Source organism: Herpailurus yagouaroundi, unplaced genomic scaffold (genome assembly GCF_014898765.1).
Source record: "Herpailurus yagouaroundi ecotype Mexico unplaced genomic scaffold, PumYag 403, whole genome shotgun sequence".
In the NCBI taxonomy this organism is placed as follows: Eukaryota; Metazoa; Chordata; class Mammalia; order Carnivora; family Felidae; genus Herpailurus; species Herpailurus yagouaroundi.
In genome coordinates, this window is record NW_024412620.1 from 1,471,617 (window position 1) to 1,499,142 (window position 27,526).

General features: G+C 36.5%; 2 protein-coding genes across 4 annotated transcripts in view; both read left to right on the forward strand.

The window, feature by feature from the left end:
• Positions 1–7,001, forward strand: part of ZBTB41 (zinc finger and BTB domain containing 41) — a 49,583-nt gene extending 42,582 nt beyond the window's left edge. The window contains exon 11 of the mRNA XM_040463535.1: positions 705–7,001. Coding sequence (XP_040319469.1) covers positions 705–1,360 — 656 coding nt within the window. The 3' untranslated portion in view covers positions 1,361–7,001. The remainder of the gene's footprint in view (positions 1–704) is intronic.
• A 2,347-nt stretch (positions 7,002–9,348) lies between these two features.
• The window catches only part of ASPM (assembly factor for spindle microtubules), a 53,229-nt gene continuing 35,051 nt past the window's right edge, over positions 9,349–27,526 (forward strand). Inside the window, exons 1-9 of one of the 3 annotated variants that reach the window (XM_040463532.1) lie at positions 9,349–9,945; positions 12,144–12,287; positions 12,464–13,946; positions 20,698–20,802; positions 21,448–21,594; positions 22,942–23,187; positions 23,462–23,529; positions 25,788–25,929; positions 26,514–26,644. In XM_040463532.1, the coding sequence (XP_040319466.1) occupies positions 9,652–9,945; positions 12,144–12,287; positions 12,464–13,946; positions 20,698–20,802; positions 21,448–21,594; positions 22,942–23,187; positions 23,462–23,529; positions 25,788–25,929; positions 26,514–26,644 (2,760 nt within the window). In that variant the 5' untranslated portion in view covers positions 9,349–9,651. The remainder of the gene's footprint in view (positions 9,946–12,143; positions 12,288–12,463; positions 13,947–20,697; positions 20,803–21,447; positions 21,595–22,941; positions 23,188–23,461; positions 23,530–25,787; positions 25,930–26,513; positions 26,645–27,526) is intronic. The other 2 variants (XM_040463533.1, XM_040463534.1) reach the window with 2 other exon arrangements.

The following is a 27,526-nucleotide window of genomic DNA, read 5'->3' on the forward strand; positions in this document are numbered from 1 at the left end:
AAAAATAAATAAATGTTGAAAAAAAAAATTAAAAAAAAAAAAAACAAACAAAAAGGAAAACAACAAAACTACAGCGTAGAAACCTGACTCAGGAGGGACTGAAAACTAGTTCGGTTTCCTTGTTCTTTATCCTGATCAACTCTCCTTACATTGACCTCAGGCCAGACATTAAGGATCACTACTTCTTAGTTTGATTCTAAGAACTCAGTTAATCAGAGTTGCTGTTTTAATTTTAATCCTTCTTGGGTGGGAGGAAATCGGATGTTTCTGTTTTATACCTTTTTTGGGGGCTATAGTGGGAATAAAAACAAGCAATAATAATAGTCTGTGAGTCCATCATGTACTTATCTTATGCCAGCTACAGTTCTCAGCACTGTTTGTTTTCTTGTTCAATCCATTCACCATCTCTGAGGTAGGCACTATTGTTGTTGCATATTACTGGTGAAGAAACTATGCTTAGAAGTTGGGTATCTTGCTCAAGGTTTGGCTGGTAAGTGGTACAGCTAGAATTCAAACCTGGATCTTTTTAATGTTTGAGCCCATTGTCTTTACTGGCTTACTGTACTGTCTCCATTTTCTGATAGCATATAATATCACTGCTTTTGTTAAGTTCTTGTAAGTATTCATGTGGAAAATTTGCTACTTTAAATCATTGTCTTCCCAACTGAATGCATTTTGCCTTAATTTCATTTTTGTTCATACAGGTGAAAAACCATACAAGTGTCAAATTTGCAATCAATCTTTTAGAATTAAGAAAACTTTAACAAAACACCTGGTTATCCATTCTGATGCCCGACCTTTCAACTGTCAGCACTGTAATGCAACATTTAAGCGGAAAGACAAGCTGAAATACCACATTGACCATGTTCATGGCATAAAATCTCCAGACGATCCTCTAAGTACTTCTGAGGAAAAACTTGTATCCTTGCCAGTAGAGTACTCATCTGATGATAAAATCTTTCAAACAGAAACAAAACAATATATGAACCAGCCCAAAGTTTATCAGTCAGAAGCCAAGACTATGTTACAGAATGTGTCTGCTGAAGTGTGTGTTCCAGTAACATTGGTTCCAGTTCAGATGCCTGACACTCAGAGTGATCTGGTGCGTCATACAACCACGCTTCCACCATCTTCTCATGAGATCTTGTCACCACAGCCACAATCAACTGATTATCCCCGAGCAGCTGATTTAGCTTTTCTGGAAAAATATACTCTTACTCCTCAACCTGCAAATATAGTTCATCCAGTACGACCTGAACAAATGCTAGACCCTAGAGAACAGTCTTATCTTGGAACACTACTAGGCCTTGATAATGCTACTGCTGTACAAAGTATTTCTAATAATGAGCATCATTCATGAGTAAATCTAAACATTCCACAGACTTTCTTGATTGTTCTGTGCTAATGGTAGCCTAGACTGATGGCTTTTAAATTAGTAAGGCTGCTATTTTTTTCATTTTCTCTAGTTTCTCAAGTCCTCAGAACCATTTCAAATCAAGAAAAATACGTATTTCTGTTTACTGAACATACGAATATTTGGACACATTTTGAGGTATAATATTTGAAATGAACATTTTTGTGATTTTTAAAGATAACTTAGTGTTTAATTTTTAATGGTTCCTCAAACTTTTCAATATTACTAGCTGTTGACTTTATGGTTTTGTTTTTGTTTTTGTTTTTAATCATCAGTGGACGTTTTTATTCTTCTTTAGTTTCAATCCTCTTTTCTCCCTTCCACATCTTCCAGAGAAGCTTAAGGACCATGTAGCCTTTCAGAAAGACTATAAGAATACACTGATAATTGCAACTCTTCTTATCCTAACTTAAGATTCATTATCATTTCTTCTGCATTTTTAAAATTTGAAGTTAGATCTAAATTTGTAGGGAAATCTTGGATATTTTTGTGTTGTTTTTTTATCTGGCCATAATTTCAGGTTATTATTAATCCTTTGGTCTTTTGATAAACTCAAAACCAGAAAGCTAACTTAATGTAAGATTAGCTTATTAAATGAAATGCAGAATTGAAATAATTATTCAAAGGATTGGTTTTTGCCAGTGCTTTAGTTACCATGAATACAAAATGCAAACATATGTGCAGGTGTTAAATTATACAAAGTTGAAAAGGTATTGAAAGCAAATTATGACTGTTTTAACTAGATAACTTTCAAGGTAAGTTCACCTTTTATATTTTGTCATTTATTTAGAAACAATAACAGCACATAATAGCATATATCTTCATTTCACTAAAGGAGGGGCAATTATAACTAATCAGTGAAATTTAATTTATAAGCTACTTTTGGTCTCATTTACTTTGGCTAGGTGAAATTCTGGGAAACAGAACCTACGTATTACGTATGTAACTGTTAGGAAAGGTGCCAAATTATAAAATTTATGTCCAACTAAACTCCATGTTTACTTTAATTAAAGGGAACCACTACTTGTATACAGATTTACATGTAATCTAGATCTTTATTTTGCTTTTCAATAAGCCTAAGGCCTGTAATTATCCTTGATTTTTATTTTTGTAGGAGACAAAAGTTGAGGACTTGGTGAGAGGAAATAGCAGTTAGAGCAAAAACCTCACTGATAAAAATTGAGGAAAAAGTCAGTCAAAATTACAAAATACCTTTCAAGATGTGCACTTTCCATATTTTCAAGTCCATTTAAACTTAAACTAGGATGATATTTCCTAGGAGCTGCTTGAAGGATTAGAATAGGCAGGGTTGATTTATTATTAGCATGTCATTTGTATGTAAACTACTGGAAAATAGCAATTTTAAGATTTTTCTATTTCAGTTTTGTTTACACTCCTAATTGCTTTAAGCACTTTTTTTGTGTAAACTGTAAAGTCTGGCCCAGCCCTTGTGAAAAAAATCACAAATAAAATAATGAAGTTTTAATGAATAAAATTTAACCACTTACTAATGGGGAAACTTGTTTGCTGAAGCACTTAAGAAATGAAGGTACTTTACAGGAACATTCACATCATATTAGTGGAAATAAAAGAAAAAAATGTTGAGATTGAGGCAGTTAACCAAAGTAGCTCACATAAGTAACAAAACCAACCCGAGTTTTGCCTCAGTTATCAAGGTTTGGTTGTAATTAGTCTAGGACCAGTAGATATAATTAATGTATTCTTTTCAAAACACTTTTACTTTTGTGTGAAAATGTTATATCTGGGGTACTTATGTGATAAAACTTGACTGTATGAGGTACTATTAGTCTGTTAGTCTTTCAAATTGACTTTTAAAAATATGTCTTTATGTTTTTTGATTCCTCTCATGAAAACAAGACCTTCAACTCAAAAACTTACTATAATGAAATGAAGTAATACCTAAAAGTATACCCTGCCTTACATATAAACCGTTGTAGAAAAGTTTGGACTTCTAAAAAGGCAATGGTATATATGTGTCTGTGTATGGTATATTATATGCTTGGTAGCAAGAAAGAAATAGGGTGTTGCATTTTCACATTGAAAAGAATACTTTGCTTTTTTGAAGGTATTTAGGATTCTTTTAATAATAATTTCCTAATTCTATAAGTACATAATTTGATCATAGGAGTTGGTTTACAGAACGAAACTTTTCTGGAATACATCTCTTACATAAAGTGAAATAGAACTATATTTAGTTATTATTGTAGATAAACTTGAATACTGGTTTACTCTTTTATAAAATGCTTTCACAGTTCTCTCGTTTAACCTCATAACCAAATCTGAAAGAGAAAAGACATGCTGTATTCCCATTTTAGAGATAAAGAATCCGAGGTTAAGATAAAGGACTCACTTAAGCTCTCAGCATTAAAAATGGCAGAGCTACTAATAGGGAAAGAAAGCTAGCATTAATAAATGCTTACTGTGTGCCAGGCACTACATTTCTCATGTAATTTTAAACAGTCTGAGAAGTAGATAGTATAATTCTTGTGAAGAAATTATCTCAGTGGGTGGACAAACAAATCTGCTGCCTCTAATTTCCAAAATTAGAATATAGAACATTTTAAATTGTGAAAACCTCATGGATTTGGGCAAACTGAATGTATATAAGTTGTTGAAGTTGGCACAAAAAATATGAAATGAGGCCTACTCTTTTCAGTTAAACTTTTGTAATATTTAATTTGGAGTATTTGGACAAGTGTTCCATTAACTCTAAAATCCATTAATTTTGTAACTGTACTTAAATTTTTGAATCTTGCAACTAAGTTTAGCCTCATTCAGAATTTTTTATTTTATGAGCATAATTTATTGTTTTAAATTAATTTTTTAGCTGATAGCAGTTAGCACTTAATATGTAAATTGAATAATTTATCAAGTGTAGAAATGTGTTAACCTAATCAGTTTTTCCTTAAATGCACCAAAGATTTTTAGTAGGTATTAAAATAGTTTAAAAGAATTAAAATTCTTTGTTGTTTGAATAAATATTTGTCCAAAGAAGCACAGTTGAAGTCCTAGGATTATGGATTTAAAAAGAAAAATCATTAGTTTGAATACTAAGATTAAGTGTTTGTGTTTATATGTATAAAAATAAAAACAGAAGAAAATACTCTGGGAATAGTCATACTGACAAACCAATTACAAGTAAGAATACTCAGTTTTCCTCAGTTCAGTTAATTGAATGTTATCTTTTAAGTGGACACTATTAAATGCTAAATAATAAGCTTATTTTTTACACTACACTATTAAAATAATTTTGCCTTAGAATTTTTTTTTTAAGACAAGTTGAAGTTATTTTTATAAGAAACCCCACCTATTTTTTGCAGCCTAAAATACCATTTAAGGTTAGGGTTTGTTCTTCATGCCAGCAAGATTTAACCAACAAACTGTAAAGGTAATGATCTTTGCATACTTTTAAGTAATTTAGTCGTTTTTGCTGGGAGAAAAGGAGTAGCAAAAATAGGGTTTTAAACTGGTGCTTTATTAAGTGACTTCCTTTTAAGTGATTGTAGGTCATGATATAGGTACACTAATTTCTGTCAACTTTAAAAGTGTCAAACATCTTTGCAGAGTGACTGTAAACTGTTAAGGGCTAATAAGTAATTAAATATCATTCATTGCTTTTCAGTCTTTAATCGCAAACAAAAACACAGTTAAACTGGTATGTTTATAAGTTTGAGTTCTCTTCCTACCAGATCATTCTAACATATCGTTGATGAAAAGTCAGATTTAAAGCTTAGCTCTTCGACAGTGTCCTTTTTATACCCAATCTTTTCTGAATTGAATACTTTGTGCCTTTTCAATGTGTTGTAGTTGCTTAAAATTGATTCTGCTGGCTAGATTGTACTGGTTAATAAATGATTTTGATTTTGTTGTTGTTGTTGTTGTTGTTGTTATGGGTTTTATGTTTGTGCTGCCTGCTGGTCAGGCAATACTTTTTTTAGATTACTTTATGATTAGGAAAATGGCACTAAGTAATAGTGTGAACATTTATTTTTGTTTTTTTGTTTTTTTTAACTCTTTTGTGGCCTTTATAGTTACTGTGAAGCCACTCCAGGGCCTGTCTCTAGATGCTTATTAGAGGAATCTGACAAATAAAATAAAATGAGTAGTGTGTCTGCCTCTCTGTCTTCTCCCCCCCCCCCCCCCCACCTTCCTTTTTAAAAATAATCAGTTCCCCATATCCACACAGCTCTACATTGAATGGCTTCTCATTTCAGTTTGCCTAAAACTGAACTAGAGGTGATGGTTCGAGATGAGTTTCTCATTAGGAGCAGCAACATCCCAGCCAACATATAATTTGAGTTGATGAACTCAGGAAAACTTAGGACTTTTAAAGTCATACTTGTATAATTCTAAGATTCAGTGTCAAATTTAAAATGACTAAAAATACATTATTTAATAAGGAACAGGTAACATTTCTAAAACTTTAGTATTATGGTAAATGTTACTTGCGATTAGGGTGAATAATGGATAATGTGAGAACAATTTTCTAAATAATTTCTAGGAACTATAGGCACTTCTTCCTTAGATTTCCGCCCTCCCTTTCTTTCTCACATTCCTCTCTTCATAAAGTCTGTCGTGTTCTTTTGGGGGGATCACCCCTTTGTTTGCTCTAATGTTATTTCAACTTAAAGATACTTTTATCTAGAATATTAGCATGCTTTCTGCTCTTCTCTTTGGAAGTAGCATTAATAAGATAGAAGAAATAGGATTAGGTTGTGTGGAAGATGAGAGAAAGAAGGTCTTGGTAGAGAGAGTGACTATGTTTTGTTTCCTCTTCATGTTTCATTCAACTTGCTATGTATTGATCTTAAATCTATGACTATTAAAAAATCCCAAGAGAGTTTAAATTTAGTCTCTGCAGCCATTTATATAAAAAGAAATTAAGAATTATATCAGAATAGAGGTTCTACAAAGACGGACATATCTTTTTTTAATTCTTAAGTACAAAAGTAATTTAGTGCTTGCATTGTTGGAGATTCTAAAACATTTCTTGAATGAAGAGCATGTACACTTTTCATTGTTATTTCGCCTCTTTGCTTGGTATTCCTGCTTGCGTTAAAGTTGGACAGTGTACTGTGGTGTAATACAGAATTTTTTGTTTCTTCCAACAATTGGACTTTTCTTATCCCTATAGACACAACTGTATTACAATTGATGAGTGTGGCTGCCAAAAATAATAATAATAATGAGTACAGAGGTGGGCATTTAGCTGCTCCATGTTGTGTAGTAAATATTCTGATTAAGGGGATTTATGATGTACATTAAAGTGGAAATGCTTTTGAACTTAGTCTTCAGTTTCAAATCATAAGTTTTGTTTTTAATCATTAAAGGACACTTAAAAACAATTACAAAGGAAAATCTAAAATATCAAAATTCATTATTTTGTCAACTGTGTGTGAAGTATCTTGTGAGTTACATATTTTAGCTGTCTCATGTTTCTTAAATACAAATGTCTATAGAAAAATTCAGTTCTCTGTGAAGACTAGGAAGTGTATTGTATATTGAACTAGTTTGTTGTGTTATTTTGATATTTAAAATAAATATAAAGTTCTTTGGTCCTACCTAATACAGCATATCTAGGTTTTATTGAACATATTTTAACAGCATGGGAATGCAGAACATATTCTGCATGTCTCCTTAAAAAATTGAATGCAAAGACCATAGACAAATAGAACAAATAGAACATCTGGCTTACCATACAGTTCCAACCATAACCAGGCTTTTTCTTCCTATATGAAATGGTCACAAGGAAATTTGCAATCTTCCCAAGTTGTAGATTGAGACAGAGGCTGCAAAAGACAGTTGACCCTTGAACAATGTGGGTGTTGGGGGAACTGACCCCTGGCGCAGTTGAAAGTCTGTATAACTTTTTGACTCCCCAAAGGCTTACTGCTAATAGCCTATTGATTGGAAGTCTTACCAGTAACATAAACATTAACATTTTCTCATGTAATTTTAAACAGTCTGAGAAGTTGATAGTATAATTCTTGTGAAGAAATTATCTCAGTGGGTGGACAAATAAATCTGCTGCCTCTAATTTCCAAAATTAGAATATAGGACATTTTAAATTGTGAAAACCTCAGGAACACATTTTAGCTGTCTCATGTTTCATTTGCATGTTGTATGTATTATATGCTGTATTCCTAACAATATAGTAAGCTAGAGAAAATGTTACAAAGAAAATCATAAGAGGAAAATACACTTACAGTACTGTAACAAGTCCTGTAAGTGAACCAGTGCAGTTCAAACCTATGTTGTTCTAGGGTCAGCTGTATTTGCAAAGATGAATGTAGGGTAACAAGCAATAATGCAACACTCTGGAACTATTAACAACTGTGATACTCCCACCCCCAGATCTAAAGGGATGAGGGGAGAACACCCATGTTGAGAGGCCACGTGTTCAACTACGAGTTGCTTTTAGTGTTGAGATGTAGTGAGTCCAAGGCAGGAGAGGAGTGGAGGAAGTAAGTACCTTTAGTGACCTCCCTCTTTGAAGCAAAACAGAAGCCATGGAGTAAGAAAAACTATTAATGTAGCATATATAGAATGCAGATCAGAATCCCACAGCAAAGAGCAGCCTGGAAAATAGTGGAGAGTGGAAATGGAGAGGCAAATAAAAAAACATCCAGTACAGTTCATTCTGCTTTTTTAAAAAAATTGTGAGTTAACAGCATTTATGAAAAACCGTGAAGGAAGAACACATATAAACAAAATGTGCTATCAACATGTTAAAAAAAGGTGAATCAAATCTTTCAGTGACTTAAGCTTTAGAGGGCTTGTATGTTCAATGTTAATTTGGTGAATAACATTTACAATATGAAATAAGTGCAATTGAAAATGCAATTCATATTAACATTTTTTTGCTTAAAAAAACTAGTAGTGTTCTCATTGTGCATCAGTCCTAAAGGATTCCGCAAACAAACAAAAACAATATTCTTTAAAAATTGTTAACAGGATTCAACTTTAGGTCCTGTTGAGTGCCAGTGAATATAATTTAGTATAAACCTCACCTTTTTCCTTTTGTTTTCTACTCAGAGACTTTGCTTTGTGTCCCCATACACACATCCCCATACACACATCCATATATTATTTTTTAATTTCTTACTATCTTTAGAGGCAGTATGGTATAGCGAGTAAGAGCAAGAATATGGACCAACTGCCTGTGTACATATCCTAGCTTTGCAAGCTTGCTGTCTTGTATAGTCTATTGCTCATCTGTAAAATACAAATAGTAGCTATCTCACAGGGTTGAAGTAAAAGTTGAGATAAACGTGTAAAGGACCTTAAACAATCCCTGGCATATAGTAACAGTAATATGCAAGCCATAATCATTATTATGAGATACCTACAATTAAGATAAAAACCAAGAAGTTATTTGTCGCGGGCACTGCCTGTCAAAACCATTACTTACAAATTATTGGGAACCTCGGTTCTCTTTTGTTTATCTAGTTTTGCTACCAGTATCCCGGGGTAAGAACCAGCACGTAACAATTACTGAGCACCTGTTATGGTCAGTGACTGAAATGAGCACGTTGATACAATTATAAATTTAATTTTCTTCATTTTTCTCCCTTTCGTCCCCAGGAAACCGCAAAAGAAGAGCTAATGAATATAGTGCTGGGTGGGGCATATTAGATGAATGATTTAAACTAATTTTTTGCCTACCTAACGGTTTTACAAAGGTGGACCTCTGGGCACCCGCAATGATTGCTACATTTAATGTGGAAATGCTGTTACTCTCTTCCCTTTAACCCAACCTGTTTTCAAAGAAAAAGGCGAATTTCAATTCTAACCCATAGTTTCAGGGTGTGCCCAAGACTCCGCCACGGTTTTCGCCCCCTCCTAGGAGACACGTTGCGGCCGAGACGATTATTTAAATAAGGCGCTGCCGTCTCATTGGCTAGGGGCTGCTGCTCATTGATTGGCCTTGTGAGGAGGTGGGCGGTCTCCGGGAGCGCCCATTGGTGGAGGCGAGAAGTTTAAACCGAGGCTGGGGCCACAGTTGTTTTGCTCCTCTTTGGAGTTTGCGAATTTGTGGCGTTTGTTTCTTTTTTTTTTCTGGCGTGTCGGCTACTGGAAACGAAAGGGGGGGGGGGGGGCGGATTCGCTCTCACGACCTCCACAGCCGCCTCCGAGGGGACGCGGTCGGGGTCCCCGGTCCGGAGAAGCCCTGTGGACGAGGCGCCAGAATTTCCGGGCGGCGTCTCGAAGCTGCCATGGCGACCCGGCGTGCGGGGCGAAGCTGGGAGGTGAGCCCCACGGAACGGAGGCCGTCGGCCAGGCCGCGGAACTCCGCGGCCGAGGAGGCGGCAGCTTCCCCGCCGGTCCTGTCTCTCAGCCACTTCTGCAGGTCGCCTTTCCTCTGCTTCGGAGATGTGCGGCTGGGAGCCTCGCGGACGCTGCCCCTGGCCCTGGACAACCCTAACGAGGAGGTGGCTGAAGTGAAGATCGCCCACTTCCCAGCCGCCGAGCAGGGCTTCAGCATCTCGCCGCGATCGTTTGAGCTACAGGTAGGTGGTGGGCTGGGCGTGCCCCGGCCCGCGCCCCCTCGGCGGGCTCTCACGCACCCTCCCTAGGAGGGGCGCGGCTTGGAAAAGAAACCCACAAATGAAAGACCCGTAGATCCTTTTCGCTGACTCTGGGCTGGTCCTTGTCCCACCGGCTCTATGGAAGGCTTGGGTGGGCGGTAACTTGGGCGGTGACCGCATACGACCGCGCGTGCACGGAGCATCATTAGAAGCGTTCTAATAGACCTCTATTAAAATAGCTTTTTAGGGGCGCCTGGGTGGCGCAGTCGGTTAAGTGTCAGACTTCAACCAGGTCACGATCTCGCGGTCCGTGAGTTCGAGCCCCGCTCAGGCTCTGGGCTGATGGCTCAGAGCCTGGAGCCTGTTTCCGATTCTGTGTCTCCCTCTCTCTGCCCCTCCCCCGTTCATGCTCTGTCTCTCTCTGTCCCAAAAATAAATAAACGTTGAAAAAAAAAATTTTAAAAAATATATAAAAAAAAAAGTATTACATAGACGGGGAAAAAAAATCTATCTGTCCACAGAAAAGAGGGGAGACAAAGGTTCTTAAGTGTAAATGAACCACTGCTTACACACACGTGTGCGGACCTCAGATGAGAACCTCTTCCCACTACCTTATGAAGCAGTTGCTTAGACAACTGGTCAGACTCCGCATCAGCCACTCCGCATTTAAAGTGGGGCTTATTTTCACACTTTCAGAGGTTCTACTCAATGCAAAGGCCACAGCAATCAAAATAAGAACATAAATTTTCTAGTTGGTAAGAGGGATGGGAACATTATCATGGTCAACGCAATGCATTAAAGGTACCCAGGTTGTTCTTGAAACAAGTCATAAAATTAAATTGGATTCCCCATTAAAAGTACACTACAGCAAAGGGAAAAAAGGATTAAAATATTAAAGCGTGCATACAAAAAAAAAAAAAAAGCACAAAAAAGCACAAACAAACCCTGAACAGGTGCTTTCATTTTTTTGCTGTAGACACCTTCAGCCAAAACAAAGCCCACTATTGCACCTGCATAGTTACCCTGAGCTCAATTTGGAGTCGGTTTCCCTGATACATATGGACACTAAAATGCATGCGAAGATGACTGATAGGAAGCAAAACATTTTTAAAAGCTGCTCTTTCTGGCAATCTTAAAAACAGATGGATAGATAAGAGTATTAACTCTAGAACTCCAAGTCTTTGGCAACGCCTTAGGTCTACTAAAAAGCTATTTTTTTTTTAATTTTTTTTCAACGTTTATTTATTTTTGGGACAGAGAGAGACAGAGCATGAACGGGGGAGGGGCAGAGAGAGAGGGAGACACAGAATCGGAAACAGGCTCCAGGCTCTGAGCCATCAGCCCAGAGCCCGACGCGGGGCTCGAACTCCCGGACCGCGAGATCGTGACCTGGCTGAAGTCGGACGCTTAACCGACGGCGCCACCCAGGCGCCCCTATGTAATACTTTTTTATTTCTTTTTGTTATGTGGACTAAAGTTGTTTTATGGTTTTTAATTTTGTATTGTTAGAATATGCCGTCTTAACAGAGTAAAAGTTCACTTTTTTTAAGTTACATTTTTATTTCATTTTCTTAATGTTTATTGATTTATTTTTGAGAGAGGAGAGGAAGAGAGCAGAGGAGGGGCAGAGAGAGAGAATCCCAAGCAGGCTCCACACTGTCAGCTCAGAGCCTGTTGCAGGGCTTGAATTCAGGAACCATGAGATCATTACCTGAGCCCAAATGAAGAGTCCGCCGATTAACCGACTGAACTACCCAGGCGCTCCTCACTTTTTTAAAGTGTTATAATTTAAAACTAGATGTTTATGATATTTTGTGATTTCTACCCTAAAACAAAACTTGTCTTTTCTCCTCTGAAAAACAACGGACATAATTTGTTTTGTCATTGTCGGGGTTTTGCATTCGACAAATTCCTGCCGGGCTATGGGCTATAGATGCAATTAAGATTTTATTATAATTTTATTTTCTTGTTGAATCTTGTTATTATTAGTGGCTTCTTTCCTTATCATGACGTGAGATAGGGTAGGAAGATATATTTGACCTGTTAGATGTTATTATGGTATAGAGTATTAGTGACCAATAATTATTAATCCTCTACTATATCTAAATTGTACATAATATGTTTTGGTTATTATACATCACTACTTCTATAGTCATTCAAAATGTGTTCTTTAATTACAGCCTAAAGAAAAAATTATTATTTCTGTTAACTGGACACCATTAAAAGAAGGCCGAGTAAGAGAGATTGTGACATTTCTTGTAAATGATATTCTGAAACACCAAGCTATATTACTAGGAAATGCAGAAGAAAAGAAAAAGAAAAAGGTAATAAGTTTTAATCATTCTGTGATTTACTCTAAGAAAATAATAACATATAAGAATCATTTTATATTTATATTTATATTTTGATAAGTCTAAAAGTAACATGTCTGATATTGCTAATTTAAAGGTAATTTTCAGTAGCTGTCAACCTAATCTGTATGTTTTGCTTATTTTTGCAGAGGAGTCTTTGGGATACAATTAATAAGAAGAAAATGTCAACTTCTTCAAGTGATAAGAGGAATTCCTATATTCAAAATGTTAATACAACATTTTGTGTTTCCCAAAAAGCTGACAGAGTTCGGAGCCCACTACAAGCCTGTGAAAATTTGGCTATGAAAGAAGGCTGTTTCCTAACAGAAAACAATTCTTTAAGCCTTGAAGAAAATAAAATACCAATATCACCTATTAGTCCCATTTTCAAAGAATGCCATGGTGACACGTCCTTGCCTCTTTCTGTACGTCGATCTACTACATACACATCTCTTCACGCATGTGAAAACGGGGAATTGTTGAAAGTAGAAGGTGCCGATGGCTCGGAAGATTTTAATTTTAATGAGAAAGTGACAAGTGAAACTTCCTTTAGCTCCATACATAATATGAGTGGCCAAATTGAAGAGAATAGTAAGCTTATTCTTACCCCGACCTGTTGTTCAACTTTGAACATTACACAAAGCCAAGGAAATTTTCTAAGTCCAGATTCCTTTGTAAATAACAGCCATGCAGCTAATAATGAACCAGAGGTAGCTACATGTCTTTCATCAGATACGTTTAGGAAAGATAATTCAAGTCCTGTGCATTTGGAATCAAAAACTGCACATAAAACTTACCGGACAATTTTAAGTCCAGATTCTTTCATAAATGACAATTATGGACTAAAACAGGATCTAGAACCAGAGTCAATTAACCCAATTCTGTCCCCAAATCAATTTGTAAAAGATAATATGGCATATATATGTATGTCTCAGCAAACACGTAAATTATCATCATCAAATAAAAATTCTCAGGTCTCACAGTCTCCTCAAGATCAGAGAACAAATGGAGTTTTAACTTTTTTTCATGAATGTCAGGGTTCACAATCTCCTGAAGCTATTTTTGAAGAGTCCAAAACTTTAGAAATGAAGTCAGATTGCTACAGTTTTACAAAAAATCAGCCTAAATTTTCTGTAACTCAGAATATTTCTAGTTACAGCCATGATAAACGTACAAGACGCCCAATACTTTCTGCCACTGTTACTAAAAGCAAATCCATTTGTAGCAGAGAAAACCAAACTGAGGCCAATAAACCAAAGGCAAAAAGATGTCTCAACAGTGTTGCAGGTGAATTTGAAAAACCAACAGATACTCAAAAAGAGAAAAGTGGTTTTCAGTCTTGTCTTCCAGTTATAGATCCAGTGTTCAGTAAACCTAAGAGTTATAAAAATGCAGTAATTCCTTCCTCAAAGACTGCTTTAGTCGCTCGCAAAAGAAAGAGTGAGGGAAACAAGGAAGATGCAAATGTGAGAGTCACGGTTACAGAACATACAGAAGTACGAGAAATCAAAAGAATCCATTTTTCTCCCGTGGAATCTAAAATGGCAACTGTTAAAAAAACAAAAAAGATGATAACACCCATCTCAAAACATATTAGCTACAGAGAGAAATCAAACCTGAGGAAGAAAACGGGTGAGTCTTGTTTGTAAAATCTTTAATGAAAGTGTACGTATAAGGAGCATATTTTCTGTTTCTTTTGGTTTAGTAAATGTCCTGTTGATAAGCTTGCATTAAGTTGTACTTTTCGTTTACCAGTTTGCTTCGTACAAGATGGAAAAGGGTGGGGCTGAATTCTAAAATCCTTTTGATTTTGTTCTTACTTAAACTTTGATATTTTGTTCATTATGATGTTTTTGCCTTAATTTTAATGTAAAAAAAAAATACTGCATTAAAATATTTACCTTGATTACCCCAGTTACTTGGTACCCACCTCAAGTTTTACACCCAGGGGAAAGTACTTCACTTGCCTCACCTTAGTCCAGCCCTGACTGGAAGAGCTAGTGGTGTCCCTGGATCCCATATTACCATCTGAGAAAATGCAGAAGTTGTCTTTACATACTCTGTGTACCTCATGACATTATTCTCCCTCAGCCTTTACTTAGCCATTAATTAGCAACATAGAGCCCCAGAGCTCTACATTCCTTTGGGAAAAATGTCATTGTTCCTTCCCCAGTACAACTGGGCCACCAAGACTACCTCAAAAACAGGACTAATTCCATCATGCCCTTTTAACCCAAATTACCTCATGGTAGTTAAGGTCCAGGAAGGGAAACAAACCACTCTACTTATTTAACAGATAATTTAAAAGAATCCTAGAGCTCCTAGGAAGTATCACACATCTGTATTATCTCATTTCTCTTTGAACGTCCCTTCCTTAATTTGAACCGTTTTCTATATCTCTCCAGCTCTTTCAAGTGTCTGTGCCCTCTGGACTTACTCTCTTTCATTAGCATTATCTTTTCTAAACATTCCCTCAGTTTCTTACCTTGCTGAAACGTGGCTCTCCCCTGAAAACACTGTTTTCATTGCCACCTTCTCAAGTTATGTCTGTTTTCTTCCGTATTCCTCTGACCTTGGGCCTCTTAATGGAATAGTGGACCACCTTCCTTCTCACATCAACTATTGTTTCTCCTTTCTTTCTTGAAAAACAAACAAAAAACAAACAGCAACAAAACAGCTTGAAGCTCATTTTTCATTCTCTTCCACCCATGTTCTTCCTTGTTACAGTAAAAGATTACTCTCAAGATTTTTACATTTGGCTTCTCCAAAACTACCGTCATTATCCTTTATGATTTCAAAATCCTTGTAGTGTATCCTTTCAATATTCTGGCCTTTTGATTCCAACGTACCTAGGCCACACTCTCCTAAAAGTCTCCAAACTCCAATCTCCAATCACCATCTCTGTGATTTTAGCATTTTCTCTTGAAACCCAGCTCCAACATTTTTTCTCCTCTTCATACACTCACAATCCTTTAATCTATCATGGTTTCCACAGTCCTCACTCTGACATGTCCTTACTTTCCTACTTATACAGCCTGGATTCCGTAACTCAGCATCATCATTTAATTCATCCCTCTTCTCCCTCGTTGTATTTGCCTAGGAAATTCCATCCCAATCCAACCCTCTCTGCTCTGTGCTTGAACCTTGCTGGTTGGTCTTTAATTGACCACTAATTTCAAGCAAGCCCTTAACTCTTTTTGGCTACATCTTTTTGGATTTATTGGCTTATATCGATTTACTGTAGACTATCTTATCCCTCCGTTCTTTTCTCCTGAAACTTCTAACACCTCTCATTCCTCCTCTCTCATCGTTGATAATAGGAGGTAATATTTACTGAGCATGTGTTCTGTCAGACCCAGTTGTAAGTGCTGTACTATTACCTCATTTAATACTCATAACAATTACACCAAATAATTATAATCAATACAGTATTTTTTAATGTTTATTTTTGAGAGAGTGGAGGGAAGGGGCAGAGAAAGAGAGGGACAGAATCCCAAGCAGGCCCTGTGCTGACACAGATCCTGTGCACACAGCAGATTCTGTGCCCTTCTACCCAAGGACGTTGCTTTAGCAATTGTCTTCTCTGTCTCATATCTTAATTTTTTTACTCTCTAATGGGTCATTTCTGATACAAATATGCTGTTATTACTTCCATCTCTTAAAACAAAAACAAAAACAAAAACACCTCTTATTGATACCACTTATCCCTCCTGCAGCCTCTGCTCCATTCTTCTGCTTTCCTTTGAGCAAAACTCCTTGCAAGTACCTAAGTATTCACTTTGTGATAGTTCGCTGAGATATGGACACTTTTTTTTGTGTAAACATGAATTAAAAGGTGCTTTTTACGCAAAAAAGTCACTTAGAAAGTTGCTTGTATTAGCTGTTTCCAATTCCTCTCCTATTTTTTGAACGCACTTCAATGAGCTTTTGACGACTTCACTGAAACCTTTCTTATCAAGGTCCTCGATACCTCCCTACTGTTAAATCCAGTAGATATTTCTCAATCTTCATCTTGAACTCTTAGCAAACTCTTGGATGCTTTGAGCCTCTGCCTTCTTGGAACGCTTTATTCTGCCATCCCCTCTCTCTCCTGGTTCTCTTCCTATTTCTCTGGCTGCTTCTTGGTTTTCCTTGTTCAGTGCTCTTTATCATCCCGGCCTCTAAATCCTGGAGTAAGTGAAGGCTTAGTCATTGAACCTTTTTCATACTTTTACTCATTCTGTTAATGATCTCATTCCATCTCCTAGCTTTCAGTGCTGTCCATACATGGCATCCTCCCAATTTTGTATCTTTAGGATGGACTTCTAATCTGTAGACTCATTTATCCAACATGTAATGCTTTTGCTTCACTGTCTAGTGAGCATCTTTAATTTGTCCAAAGCCAAACCTTTACTGTCCCCTCTTCCATGATACACATACCTGGCATGTTGCTTCCATCACAACACTTGCTACTGTGACCTCTCATCTCAGGCCCAAACCTTGTAAATGTCCTTAAGTGTCTTTCTCTCCCAGCTTTTCTTTATAAATTCAGACAGTCTGTCTGATTCCAAATTCAGTCCATCAACAAATTCTTTTCTTTTTTTTAAGTTCATTTATCGGGGCTCCTGCATGGCTCATTCGGTTAAGCAGCCTACTTTGGTTCAAGTCATGATCTCATGGTTCATGAGTTCGAGCCTGTCATCGGATCCTGTGCTGACAGCTCAAAACCTGGAGCTGCTTCAGATTCTGTGTGTCTCTCTCTCTGCCCCTCCCCTGCTCACTCGCTCGCTCTATCTCTCAAAAAATATGAATAAATGTTAAAAAAAATTTTTAAGTTTATTTGTTTTGAGAGAGAGACAGCCAGAGGGGTAGAGAGAGAGAGAATCCCAGGTAGCGCAGAGCCCGATGTGGAGCTAGAACTCCGGAACCGTGAGATCATGACCTGAGCCAAAACCAAGAGGCTGATGCTTAACCAACTGAGCCACCCAGGTACTCCGAACAACAAATTGTATCTTCTCTTTCTTCCAAATACGGAGTTGATCACTTCTCACCATTTCCAGTGGCACCTGATTTAGTCTGTGTCATTGCAGAGCCTACTAACAGACATTGTTTTCACCTTTGGCTTCTCTATAGTCTTATTTTCCAGTAGCAACGAAGGCAGTACTTTGAAATCTCGGAGTGTTGTGCCTTCAGCTTTGTTCTTCTTTCTCAAGCTTGCTTTAGCTATTTCGGGGCTTTTGTGGTTCCATGGAAATTTTAAGATTGTTCTATTCCGGTAAAAAATGCCTTTGGAATTTTGGTAGGAATTTCATTGAGTCTGTAGATTACTTTGGATAACATGAACATTCTAACAATGTTGATTCTTTAAATCCATGAGCCTGGAATGTCTTTCTGTTTGGTTTTGTCTTCAGTTTCTTTCATCAGTGTCTTACAGTTTTCAGTGTACAGGATTTCACCTCCTTGGTTAAATTTATTCTTAGACATTTTATTCTTTTGATGCAATAGTAAATGGAATTGTTTCTTAATTTCTCTTTCTGATTGTTGTTAGTGTATAGAAATGCAACAGATTTTCATATATCGATTTTGTATCCTGCATCTTTCCTGCGTTCGTTTATTCCAACAGTTTTATGTTGGAGTCTTTAGGGTTTTCTGTATTTAATATTTCATCTGCAAATAGTGACAGTTTTACCTCTCTCTTTCTAAATTGAATAACTGTTATTTCTTTTTCTTGCCCAATTATACTATGTTGAATAAAAGTGGCAAGAGTGGGCATCCTTGTCTTGTTTCTGACCACGTGTCTTCTTCCATTCTTACCTGTTTTTTTCCTCAGTAATTCACATCTTTCATTTATTTCAAGTACTATAATCAACTTTTATTAACTCTACTCCCTGACGAATTTGCCGCTAGTTACCTTCCCTAAGCAAATTTGAATTCAGCGTATATGACATCTTGTATGTACCTGTAAACTCTGTTTCTTTGCCTGTGTTGTTTTCTTGTTTCCTATAGATATTATCTGACCAGGTAACAAATTCCTTGAGAATAAGGAACGTACATATATACCTTTTTTATTTTCTACAAGGTGTACAATAAGTGATGAATGAATGACTTACTAAATAAGCCACTGAAGTGTTGACATTTGAACCTATAGTTTCTTTAAGGTGGCCACCTAGTTGAGCCTCTTTGCAGGGTTTAGAAAGAATTAGACACGCTGAGTATCTGATTTATGAGCCTATATGAGAGCATGGTAAGTCACTAAGAATGCCTGACTCTTCTTTCTATTCTGATGAACCTAGGAGAGCAGAGAAAGAAGACAGTTTTCCTAGATGCATTTGTTCAGTATTTATAAGGTGCCTGCTGTGTGCTATGCATTGTTCTAGGCTTTATGGATATGAGGGAGAAAAGGTAGAGTTTCTGTGTTCAAGTTATCTCAGTCCTCTGACTGAGCTATGCACAGGGAATCACGAAAGCACAGAAATGGAGGCACTTTACTTGGCTTTTGTGAATGGCGAGGAGCTGTGAGATGGTTCCAGGAAAGGCTGCTCAAAGGATAAAATGACTCCAGGCAGAGGGACTAGCTTCTGCAATGTTTCAGAATGAGGATTTTTTTCCTCTTAATGTTTGAAAGGTTCAAACACAAAGAAACTCAGAACCTAATAACTATCATGTCACAATTGACTGTGTTCCTTATTTTCACAATTGGCGAAGATTTGCAATCCTTCTAAATCAAAACTAAGCAAACTTTTCCTCTAAAGATCCAGATAATAAAAATTTAGGTTTTGCAGGCCAAATGGTCTCTATTGCAACTACCAGACCGCCACTATTGTAGAAGGAGAAAGAGCCATAGACAATGTGTAAGTGAATAAGTGCAGCTGTGTTCCAATAAAATTTTATTTATGTACACTGAAATTTGCATTTCATGTAATTTTCAAGTGTCGTGAAATACAGTCATTTTGATTTTTTCTCAACTTTTTACAAATGTAAAAACTATTCTTGGATTGTCGACTGTACAGAAGTGGCTGGATTTTGCCTGTGGGGCATAGTTTGCCCTCTGCTGTTTTTTATTAGCTCTTCATATTTAGCAGGTGTATAATCTGATGAAACTTGCTTTTGAGGAAGTGAACTGCTATCCTGATATAACCTATATCAACCTAGAAACGATATCACTTTGCCACTGTGACTCTTATCATACTTTTCTTTGTAGGTACCACCTACTGTCTCCCTCGGTTCCCTGGGTTAGATAACCTGGACATCATCTGCAGTTCTCATTCTTCTATCACCTGCCTAGCCAGTGGTTGTTAAGGCTTGTAGGTTCTATTAGAATGACTCTTTCTAATTTGTCTCTACTGCTTCTGTTTTAATTTAAATTCTCATAGTAGCTAACTTGCGCTACTATAATAGCTTCCTCTTAGCTTTCTATCTCTAGTCTTGATCCCTTTTATTCCGTTGGCCACTGTTTTCTAAAATGTAAATGGTGGCGTCACCTCCTAGATTTGAGTCTTTCATTGGCATACCAGGTACTTCCAACTGACTAATAGTGCAGGCTCTGGGACTACAGTGCCCAACTCTGCCACTTACTAGCTTGTGTGACTTTGACCAACTTGCTTAATTGTTCTAAGCTCCAGTATCCTAATTATATAAAACCAAAACCTATTTTTATAGAAAACCTATAATAACAATAATACACTTCTTATAGGTTTTCTGGGATAATTGCATGAGGTATTCTATATTAAAAGACTATGCTAGTGCCTGCAGCAAAGCATTCAAACATTAGCTGCCACTATTATTTTTACTATGATTGAAGTCTTTTCTACTTCTTTCAACCTCTTCTTGTATTGTTTTTCTGATATGTATTTTTTATTCAGGCACATTGCAGTTCTTCTGTCAACAGGCCACATGCCTCATGCCTAGCTTCCACTTTTAAGAGTCCGCTCAAGTGTATTCCCATTTAGGAAGGCTGTCCTGCCCTTTTAACTGAAGTTAGCTGTCCCTTCTCCTTGTTCTCATTGCTGCTTAAATGTTGTATTTTTCCTTTGTGTATTATATTGTAATTCCTTTTAAACTTCTGTACTAGACTGAGAACTTCCTAAGGGGTGGGGCCGTATCTCAATTCTGCATTCTCAGTACCTAGCATAGAATCTGCAATATATACATAAAATAAATTGTGATTGAATGTGACTCGTAGCTTCTATAGGCACACAAGATAAAGTGTAACTTCTGGTGTAGAACTTCCAGATGTAGGTTTTATTGACCACCAAGTTCATAGCGTAGTACGGGGTACCTAGTAGCTATTCAGTATTTGCTAAATGGATGTGATACTGAAGAACCAAATTTAACTTTAAGACAGTTCATTTATGGAACTTATTTCATTTTTAATGCTATTATTCTACTTTCTAACTTATTTTAGATTCATTAGTATATAGAACTCCTCATTCTAAAACAAACAAAAGGACAAAACCCGTTGTTGCTGTGGCACAGTCTACTCTGACCTTCATAAAACCATTAAAAACAGGTAAGTGTTTACTATCTTTAAAGTCACTGAAAAACTGCCATGGAATGAAGCATGAATGACATTTGAAATGGAAATGAATTGATACTTTTTTGTTGCATTAAAGCCTCAAGGCATTTTAAAATGTGTATTCAGATAACAATTAGGATATTTTCTCAGACTTCGGTGAAATTGACTCAGGTAACTTAGGATTTTTAAATAACTAGGAGATGGGGCGCCTGGGTGGCTCAGTCGGTTAAGCAGCCGACTTCGGCTCAGGTCATGATCTCGCGTTCCGTGAGTTCGAGCCCTGCGTCGGGCTCTGTGCTGACAGCTCAGAGCCTGGAGCCTGTTTCAGATTCTGTGTCTCCCTCTCTCTGACCCTCCCCTGTTCATGCTCTGTCTCTCTGTGTCTCAAAAATAAATAAACGTTAAAAAAATTTTTTTAAAATAAATAAATAACCAGGAGGTACAGCTCTACTTTTTCCCTTTAAACTTTGATTATATTTTGTACCTAAAACGCTTTCAACTGTTTGCACTAAATAGTGGAAAAGCGAATATTGTTCAGTGTTTTAAAGGTGGTTTTGCTAGGAAAAATGGTCTTTTGCTATATATTGCATAATAACGTAAAAGAGAACTTCTCATGCAATAAACCAATTGTATTCATAGATATTCCTAGACACCCAATGCCGTTTGCTGCAAAGAACATGTTTTATGATGAACGCTGGAAGGAAAAGCAGGAGCAGGGCTTCACTTGGTGGCTAAATTTTATATTAACTCCTGATGACTTCACTGTAAAAACAAATATTTCTGAAGGTAAACATTAAATTAATGTTTAAGTTAAATAATACTGTTTTAACAGATAGTTTTTAACATGAATTTTCATTTTTTTAATTATACATATATATTATAGTTAATGGCATAGCTCACTAATTCATTGACATGAATGCTAAAGATTCATATAAGTGAGAATTTTTAGGGAATTCTGTACTGGAAGTACTAAACTTTTTTTTTTTCTTTTTGCTTACCATTCTTGTTCATCAGCCAATTCAATTCCAGCCTTTCAGGGGAATGAGTTTTATTTTAATGCAAGTTCAGTCTGAATTAACAGTGAAACATGACTACTAAGAAATCCAATTCAATCTTAACCACATTAATAAAGTGTAATGTCCTGGTGAATAAATCTAATAGCGTTACATGACCTGATCCTTTCAGGCATATTGTCTTCCCTTTTTTTTCTTTTTTTGTCTCCACTTTCACATACCTTAGTTTGAGATGTGTGTAGGAAGACTACAGAATTTTGAGGAATCTTAAAACCAGTTGATATGGAGAAACATCTCAGTGTTTGTTCTGGAAAAGGGAAAGCTCAGATGTAGAGCAAGATGGAAACATGCTGTCCTTCAAACATTTGAAGGCTTTTTTCCTGAGAGGAAGGGAAACTTAACTTGTGCTACTCTTGCATAGAAATGATAGGGATCAGTTCAACTCAAGATAAGGAAGAATCTTTGTAAACATTTAAATTGCCAAGCCATCGCATAGGCTGTCTTTAAGATGATGGTTTCTCCACTGTTACAGTGTTCAGGGAGAGGCCAGTCTATATTTGTTAAAGAACGATATATAGGATTTTCCCACTAAAAGCCCTTTGATTAGATGATCTCTAAGGCTGCTTTTCTTTTTCTCCAGAAGTAAACACAGCCTGATACTTAGTTCTCTTGGGAGAAAATGTGTTTTATAAAATTTCAAATTGCATTTCAAAATTTAATTGAGTTTTTTAAAGTCATGTTCTTTAAGAGACTTTTTTTTGCTTTTAATTTATGCAGAGGATGGAAACAGAGAAACCAGTTAGGAGACTATTTTAGTCTAGGTTAGAGTTGATTGATAGTGTTTGAACTTGGATAATAGTGGTGGATAGCGCTAGAAGGAACTCTCACGTTAGACTTGGGATCCATTTTGCAGGTAGAGCTCCAGGTTGCGATGATAGAATGGCCCACGGTATTGAGTGAAGAGTGACACTCATATTTTGAGATAGGAAAGAGAAGAGCAAGCTTGTAAGGAGCAGAGAAGAAATCCTATTCTGGCCATCTTAAATTGCATGTATTGCTGGATTTAAGGATATGGATCTATAGTTTCACCGGAAACATTCTTCCTTTTGTTTTTACCCAGTAAATGCTGCTACTCTTCTTTTGGGAGTGGAGAGTCAACATAAAATCAGTGTTGCTAGAGCTCCTACAAAAGATGAAATGTCTCTCAGAGCTTACACTGCTCGGTGCCGGCTGAATCGATTACGTCGGGCAGCATGTCGTTTATTTACTTCTGAAAACATGGTCAAAGCTATTAAGAAGCTTGAAATTGAAATTGAAGCTAGGCGGTTGATTGTTCGAAAAGATAGACACCTCTGGAAAGATGTGGGTAAGAAGATATAGAAATCTTGAGATTAGTTCGTTGAAAACACTTGAGATTTTGTATTTTAGAGTCAGATTTGTACATGATTTCGCTTTGCTGCCCACCATCTTATACACTTTAATATGATCAATATATATTTAAGAATGGATATATGTTTAAATTAATTGATTTCATGTATGTAATTATCTCTTTTTTCCACTGATTTCTCTCCATAAAATTTTATTTATTGTCTCTATTTGATTATTGGTCTGAGCTTACTTGCTTTTCACATGCATTTCAGGAGAACGGCAGAAAGTCCTGAATTGGCTGTTATCATATAATCCTTTGTGGCTACGTATCGGCCTAGAGGTGAGTATATACACTTCAGTTTTTGAAATGATATACTTTAAAGAAAGTATACTGTAAATTTTTTAAATTATTTTTAAAACTTTTTATTATATACTTTTATTGTGTATATTATATATATATATTTTATTATATATTCCTTTAGTAGACTTTTTATTATATATTTTTAATAGATTCTTTAATAAAATGTAGTTTCACTTATAAAGTCATTTGGTTAGTTTAATTGATCTTTGAGTATAAAATTTAAGGTCCTTTAATAAATACTCATTAGGTAATTAGATCATGCCATTATGTATTATTGCCATGTCATCACAAAAGAACTTTCCTGGTAGTTTTCTTAAATATCAATAGTTTGGTACTTGATATAATAACAGGTATAGTAAACTCTTTTTTGAGCTTTTACAAATGATCATACCGGGCCATTTTAAATATATTTCAAATAATTGAAGCCTCTTCAAAACCCAATGAGGTGTGTATTACTATTTCCATTTCACTGACAAAACTGAACCTTAGATTTTAAGTAACATGCCAGATGCCAACTAGTAGTCAGGATTTGAGACTATGCCAGTCTGATGCCAGAGTCCAAACTTGTAGCCATGTTGATGTAACTCTTCCCATAAAAACGTTGAATTTGAGTTTTTCACTTGGTGCATAGCTCAATAATACTTAGGATTTTAAAACTGAATGGAAAGGACCTTAGCGGTTGTAAATTAAAAATATGATTTTATTTAAAACATCCTCTCTGTGTTTATAGATTTCTTTCGTCTTTTATGGTACACTTTTACATTTTCTTTAGGCTTTTTGCCATTGTCATGTGAGATACTCTGTTCTTCAGCTTATTCCAGGTGTTGGAATAGAATGATCTTTGGGACTGAAAGGAATTGTTAGCAATAATTTGGCTCTTATTTATCAAGAAGCTGTGGCACAAAGAGAACAAATGATAAGCTTACAGTGGTCATACAGCTGGATAGTGTCATTGCTGAGATTTCTTATTTCAGTGTAGTATACTTCGTTAATCAGAAAATTACGTATCGACCAGCTCTGCTTCACAAGTCAAATAACTCTAGAACCTTAACTGGAGTATAATCCCTCTATTTGGGACACAGCATTTTGTGCCAAAGGTAAAAAGCAAGAGGCTTAGGTGGAAACTTAATGCCTTTTAAAACTTCTGCTTGGATAAAATGCGCGTATTCCACCGGCCAGAGCACATTATTTGGCCAAACATAAATGAACTAGGACAGCAAGTCCATGGCAGTTGGTGGGGATGTACAATCCTTTTAAAGGGAAGGGAGGGATGAGTCCTTGTGAACAAAATATTTTACCTCACCGCCACACCTTCAAGTTCTGGTAGTGGGCATAACCTTTGAGGATTTTAAGAAAACATCAAAGGCAAAAAACATAAGTAAATAAAAATGCAGTTTTTCTATTTTGACATATACTTCCTATGCTTTTATCTCCATATTTTGTTAACGTAAGGTTATAGGGTATAATTTGATATGTTTTTAGTTTTTTCTAATCACTTTAAAAATCATTAAACTAGGCATGTTGATGTTAAACTAATTTCGTATTTAAATCATTAATTATAAATGGATCTGAACTTCCCAAATTGTTATCTTAGATTATTTGCAGATGAGTTTCCACGTGTTGACTATTAGAAAATTTTGAATATTTTCGTTTCTGTTGTACCTTCATGATATACTTAGCGCAACAATTCTAATTGAATTTGAACAATATGCCTACGTTTGGTAGTTTTTGGGTTTTTTTTAATGTTTGTTTCTTTTTGAGAGAGCGTGAACAGGGGAGGGGCAGAGAGAGACAGGGAGACATAATACGAAGCAGGCTCCAGGGTCTGAGCTATCAGCCCAGAGCCCAATGCAGGGCTTGAACTCATAAACTATGAGATCATGACCTGAGCTGAAATCAGTCACTTAATCAACTGAGCCACCCAGTCACCCCAAACATTTGATAGTTCTTTAAAGGAAAACATTAAAATGTAAATATCACTTGTCAGATACTTAAGAATTTATCTTAGCCTTGAGCTTTTGCCTTTTTTCATCATACACTATATGCACTAAAAACTGCACAAAACATATACACAGTTTAAAGAAGTTATTTGGCAAATATCCATGTTATTTACATACTATTTAGAAAATAGAACATTAGAAGATCCTTAGAAGATCATAGTCTGCCCTCCCCCTCTTGTATCCCTTTGCTTCTTAAAGGTAACATAGTCTTGACTTTAGCTTTTAATTTCTTTTCAGACAATTTATGGAGAACTCATATCTTTGGAAGATAACAGTGATGTCACAGGGTTGGCTGTGTTTATTCTGAATCGCTTACTTTGGAATCCTGATATAGCCGCTGAGTATAGACACCCCAGTGTTCCTCATCTCTATAGAGATGGTAAGTAGTTCTGCCACCACGGCGTCCTCTCCACACTCTGCATAAATGTTGTCTTCTTATTCTTCCTGTCTCTGTTTAAATTTTACCTTCTTAGAGCTGCCAATATGAATAGTCAGTCCCTCTCTCTACTCTCCTCCCTTTCTTTACCCTCATCATTCCCCATCATTTCCTCCATCACTATAATTATTTTTACCTTTTTATTGTCTCTACTCACCCTGTCCCCAGAAGTAGGCAGTAAGGCCTGCGGAGATCATAGTAGTTTTAGTTTGCTACCACATATGGCACCCAGGATGCTACCTGCATAGTAGGTGCTCATTAAATATTTGTTGCATGAGATAGACTAAATCACTTGATATCTCTGTGCCTCTGTTTCCTCCTCTATGAACTGGAAATATTAAATGATACCTGCCTCATAGAGTTACTATGAGTAGTACATGAATTCATATGTATAAAACACTGAGAAAGGCACATAGGGTTCTATTTATGCTTACTGTTACTTTTCTTTATTAGCATGTTGTTATATTTTCAGGTGAAACTTGTCTTTCACAGATTAACTTGCTGTGCTTTTTTGTACTTCATTGAAGGTCATGAAGAAGCTTTGTCTAAGTTTACATTGAAAAAGTTGTTGTTGTTGGTTTGTTTCCTTGATTATGCCAAAATCTCCAGACTTATTGATCATGATCCTTGTCTCTTCTGTAAAGATGCTGAATTCAAGGTATAGTTTTCATTTCTTTTATATTTCACATTTAAGACTTTTGCTTGTTTCTGTTGTGTATTTTCTCCTTAAAAACTTTGAAGTTTTCCAAAGAACGATACTCTGGAGTGGAATAGGAATGCCTGTGTAGTCCGTCTTACTAGTAGTTTTAACCCCACCTAACTTAATGGTTGACCTTTCACCGGCACACCCTATTAACTTTGATTTGAGAATCAATGAAACTATACTTCTGAGGAATTAACTTTGGGTTGGGGAGAGATTTCACTCCTAATTTAGCATATTATCAAATTAATACAGGAGCGCCTGGGTGGCTCAGTCAGTTGAGTGTCTGACTTTGGCTCAGGTCATGATCTCACAGTCCATGAGTTCGAGGCCCACATCAGGCTCTGTGCTGACAGCTCCGAGCCTGGAGCCTGCTTCGGATTCTGGGTCTCCCTCTCTCTCTGCCCCTCCCCCGTTCATGCTCTCTCTCTGTCTCAAAAATAAATAAACATTAAAAAAAAAATTAATACTAATTTTTGGAGTCTATTATTATGAGTAATTTTTTCCAAGGCCTTAAATTGGAAATAGATGTTCATTATTACTGTATGATATAAAACCGACACTTTTTTTCTTTAAATGTTTATTTGTTTATTTTGGGAGAGAGAGAGAGAACACATGCAGGAATAGTGGAAGAGCAGAGAGAGAGAGAGAGAGAGAGAGAGAGAGAGAGAGAGAATCCCAAGCAGGCCCCGCACTGTCATCACAGAGCCTGATGTGGGGCTCAATCTCATGAACTCTGAGATCATGACCTGAACTGAAACCAAGAGTCAGACGCTTAACCAACTAAGCCACCCAGGCACGCCCTGACACTTTTTTTATACTACCATTAATTTTACTTTA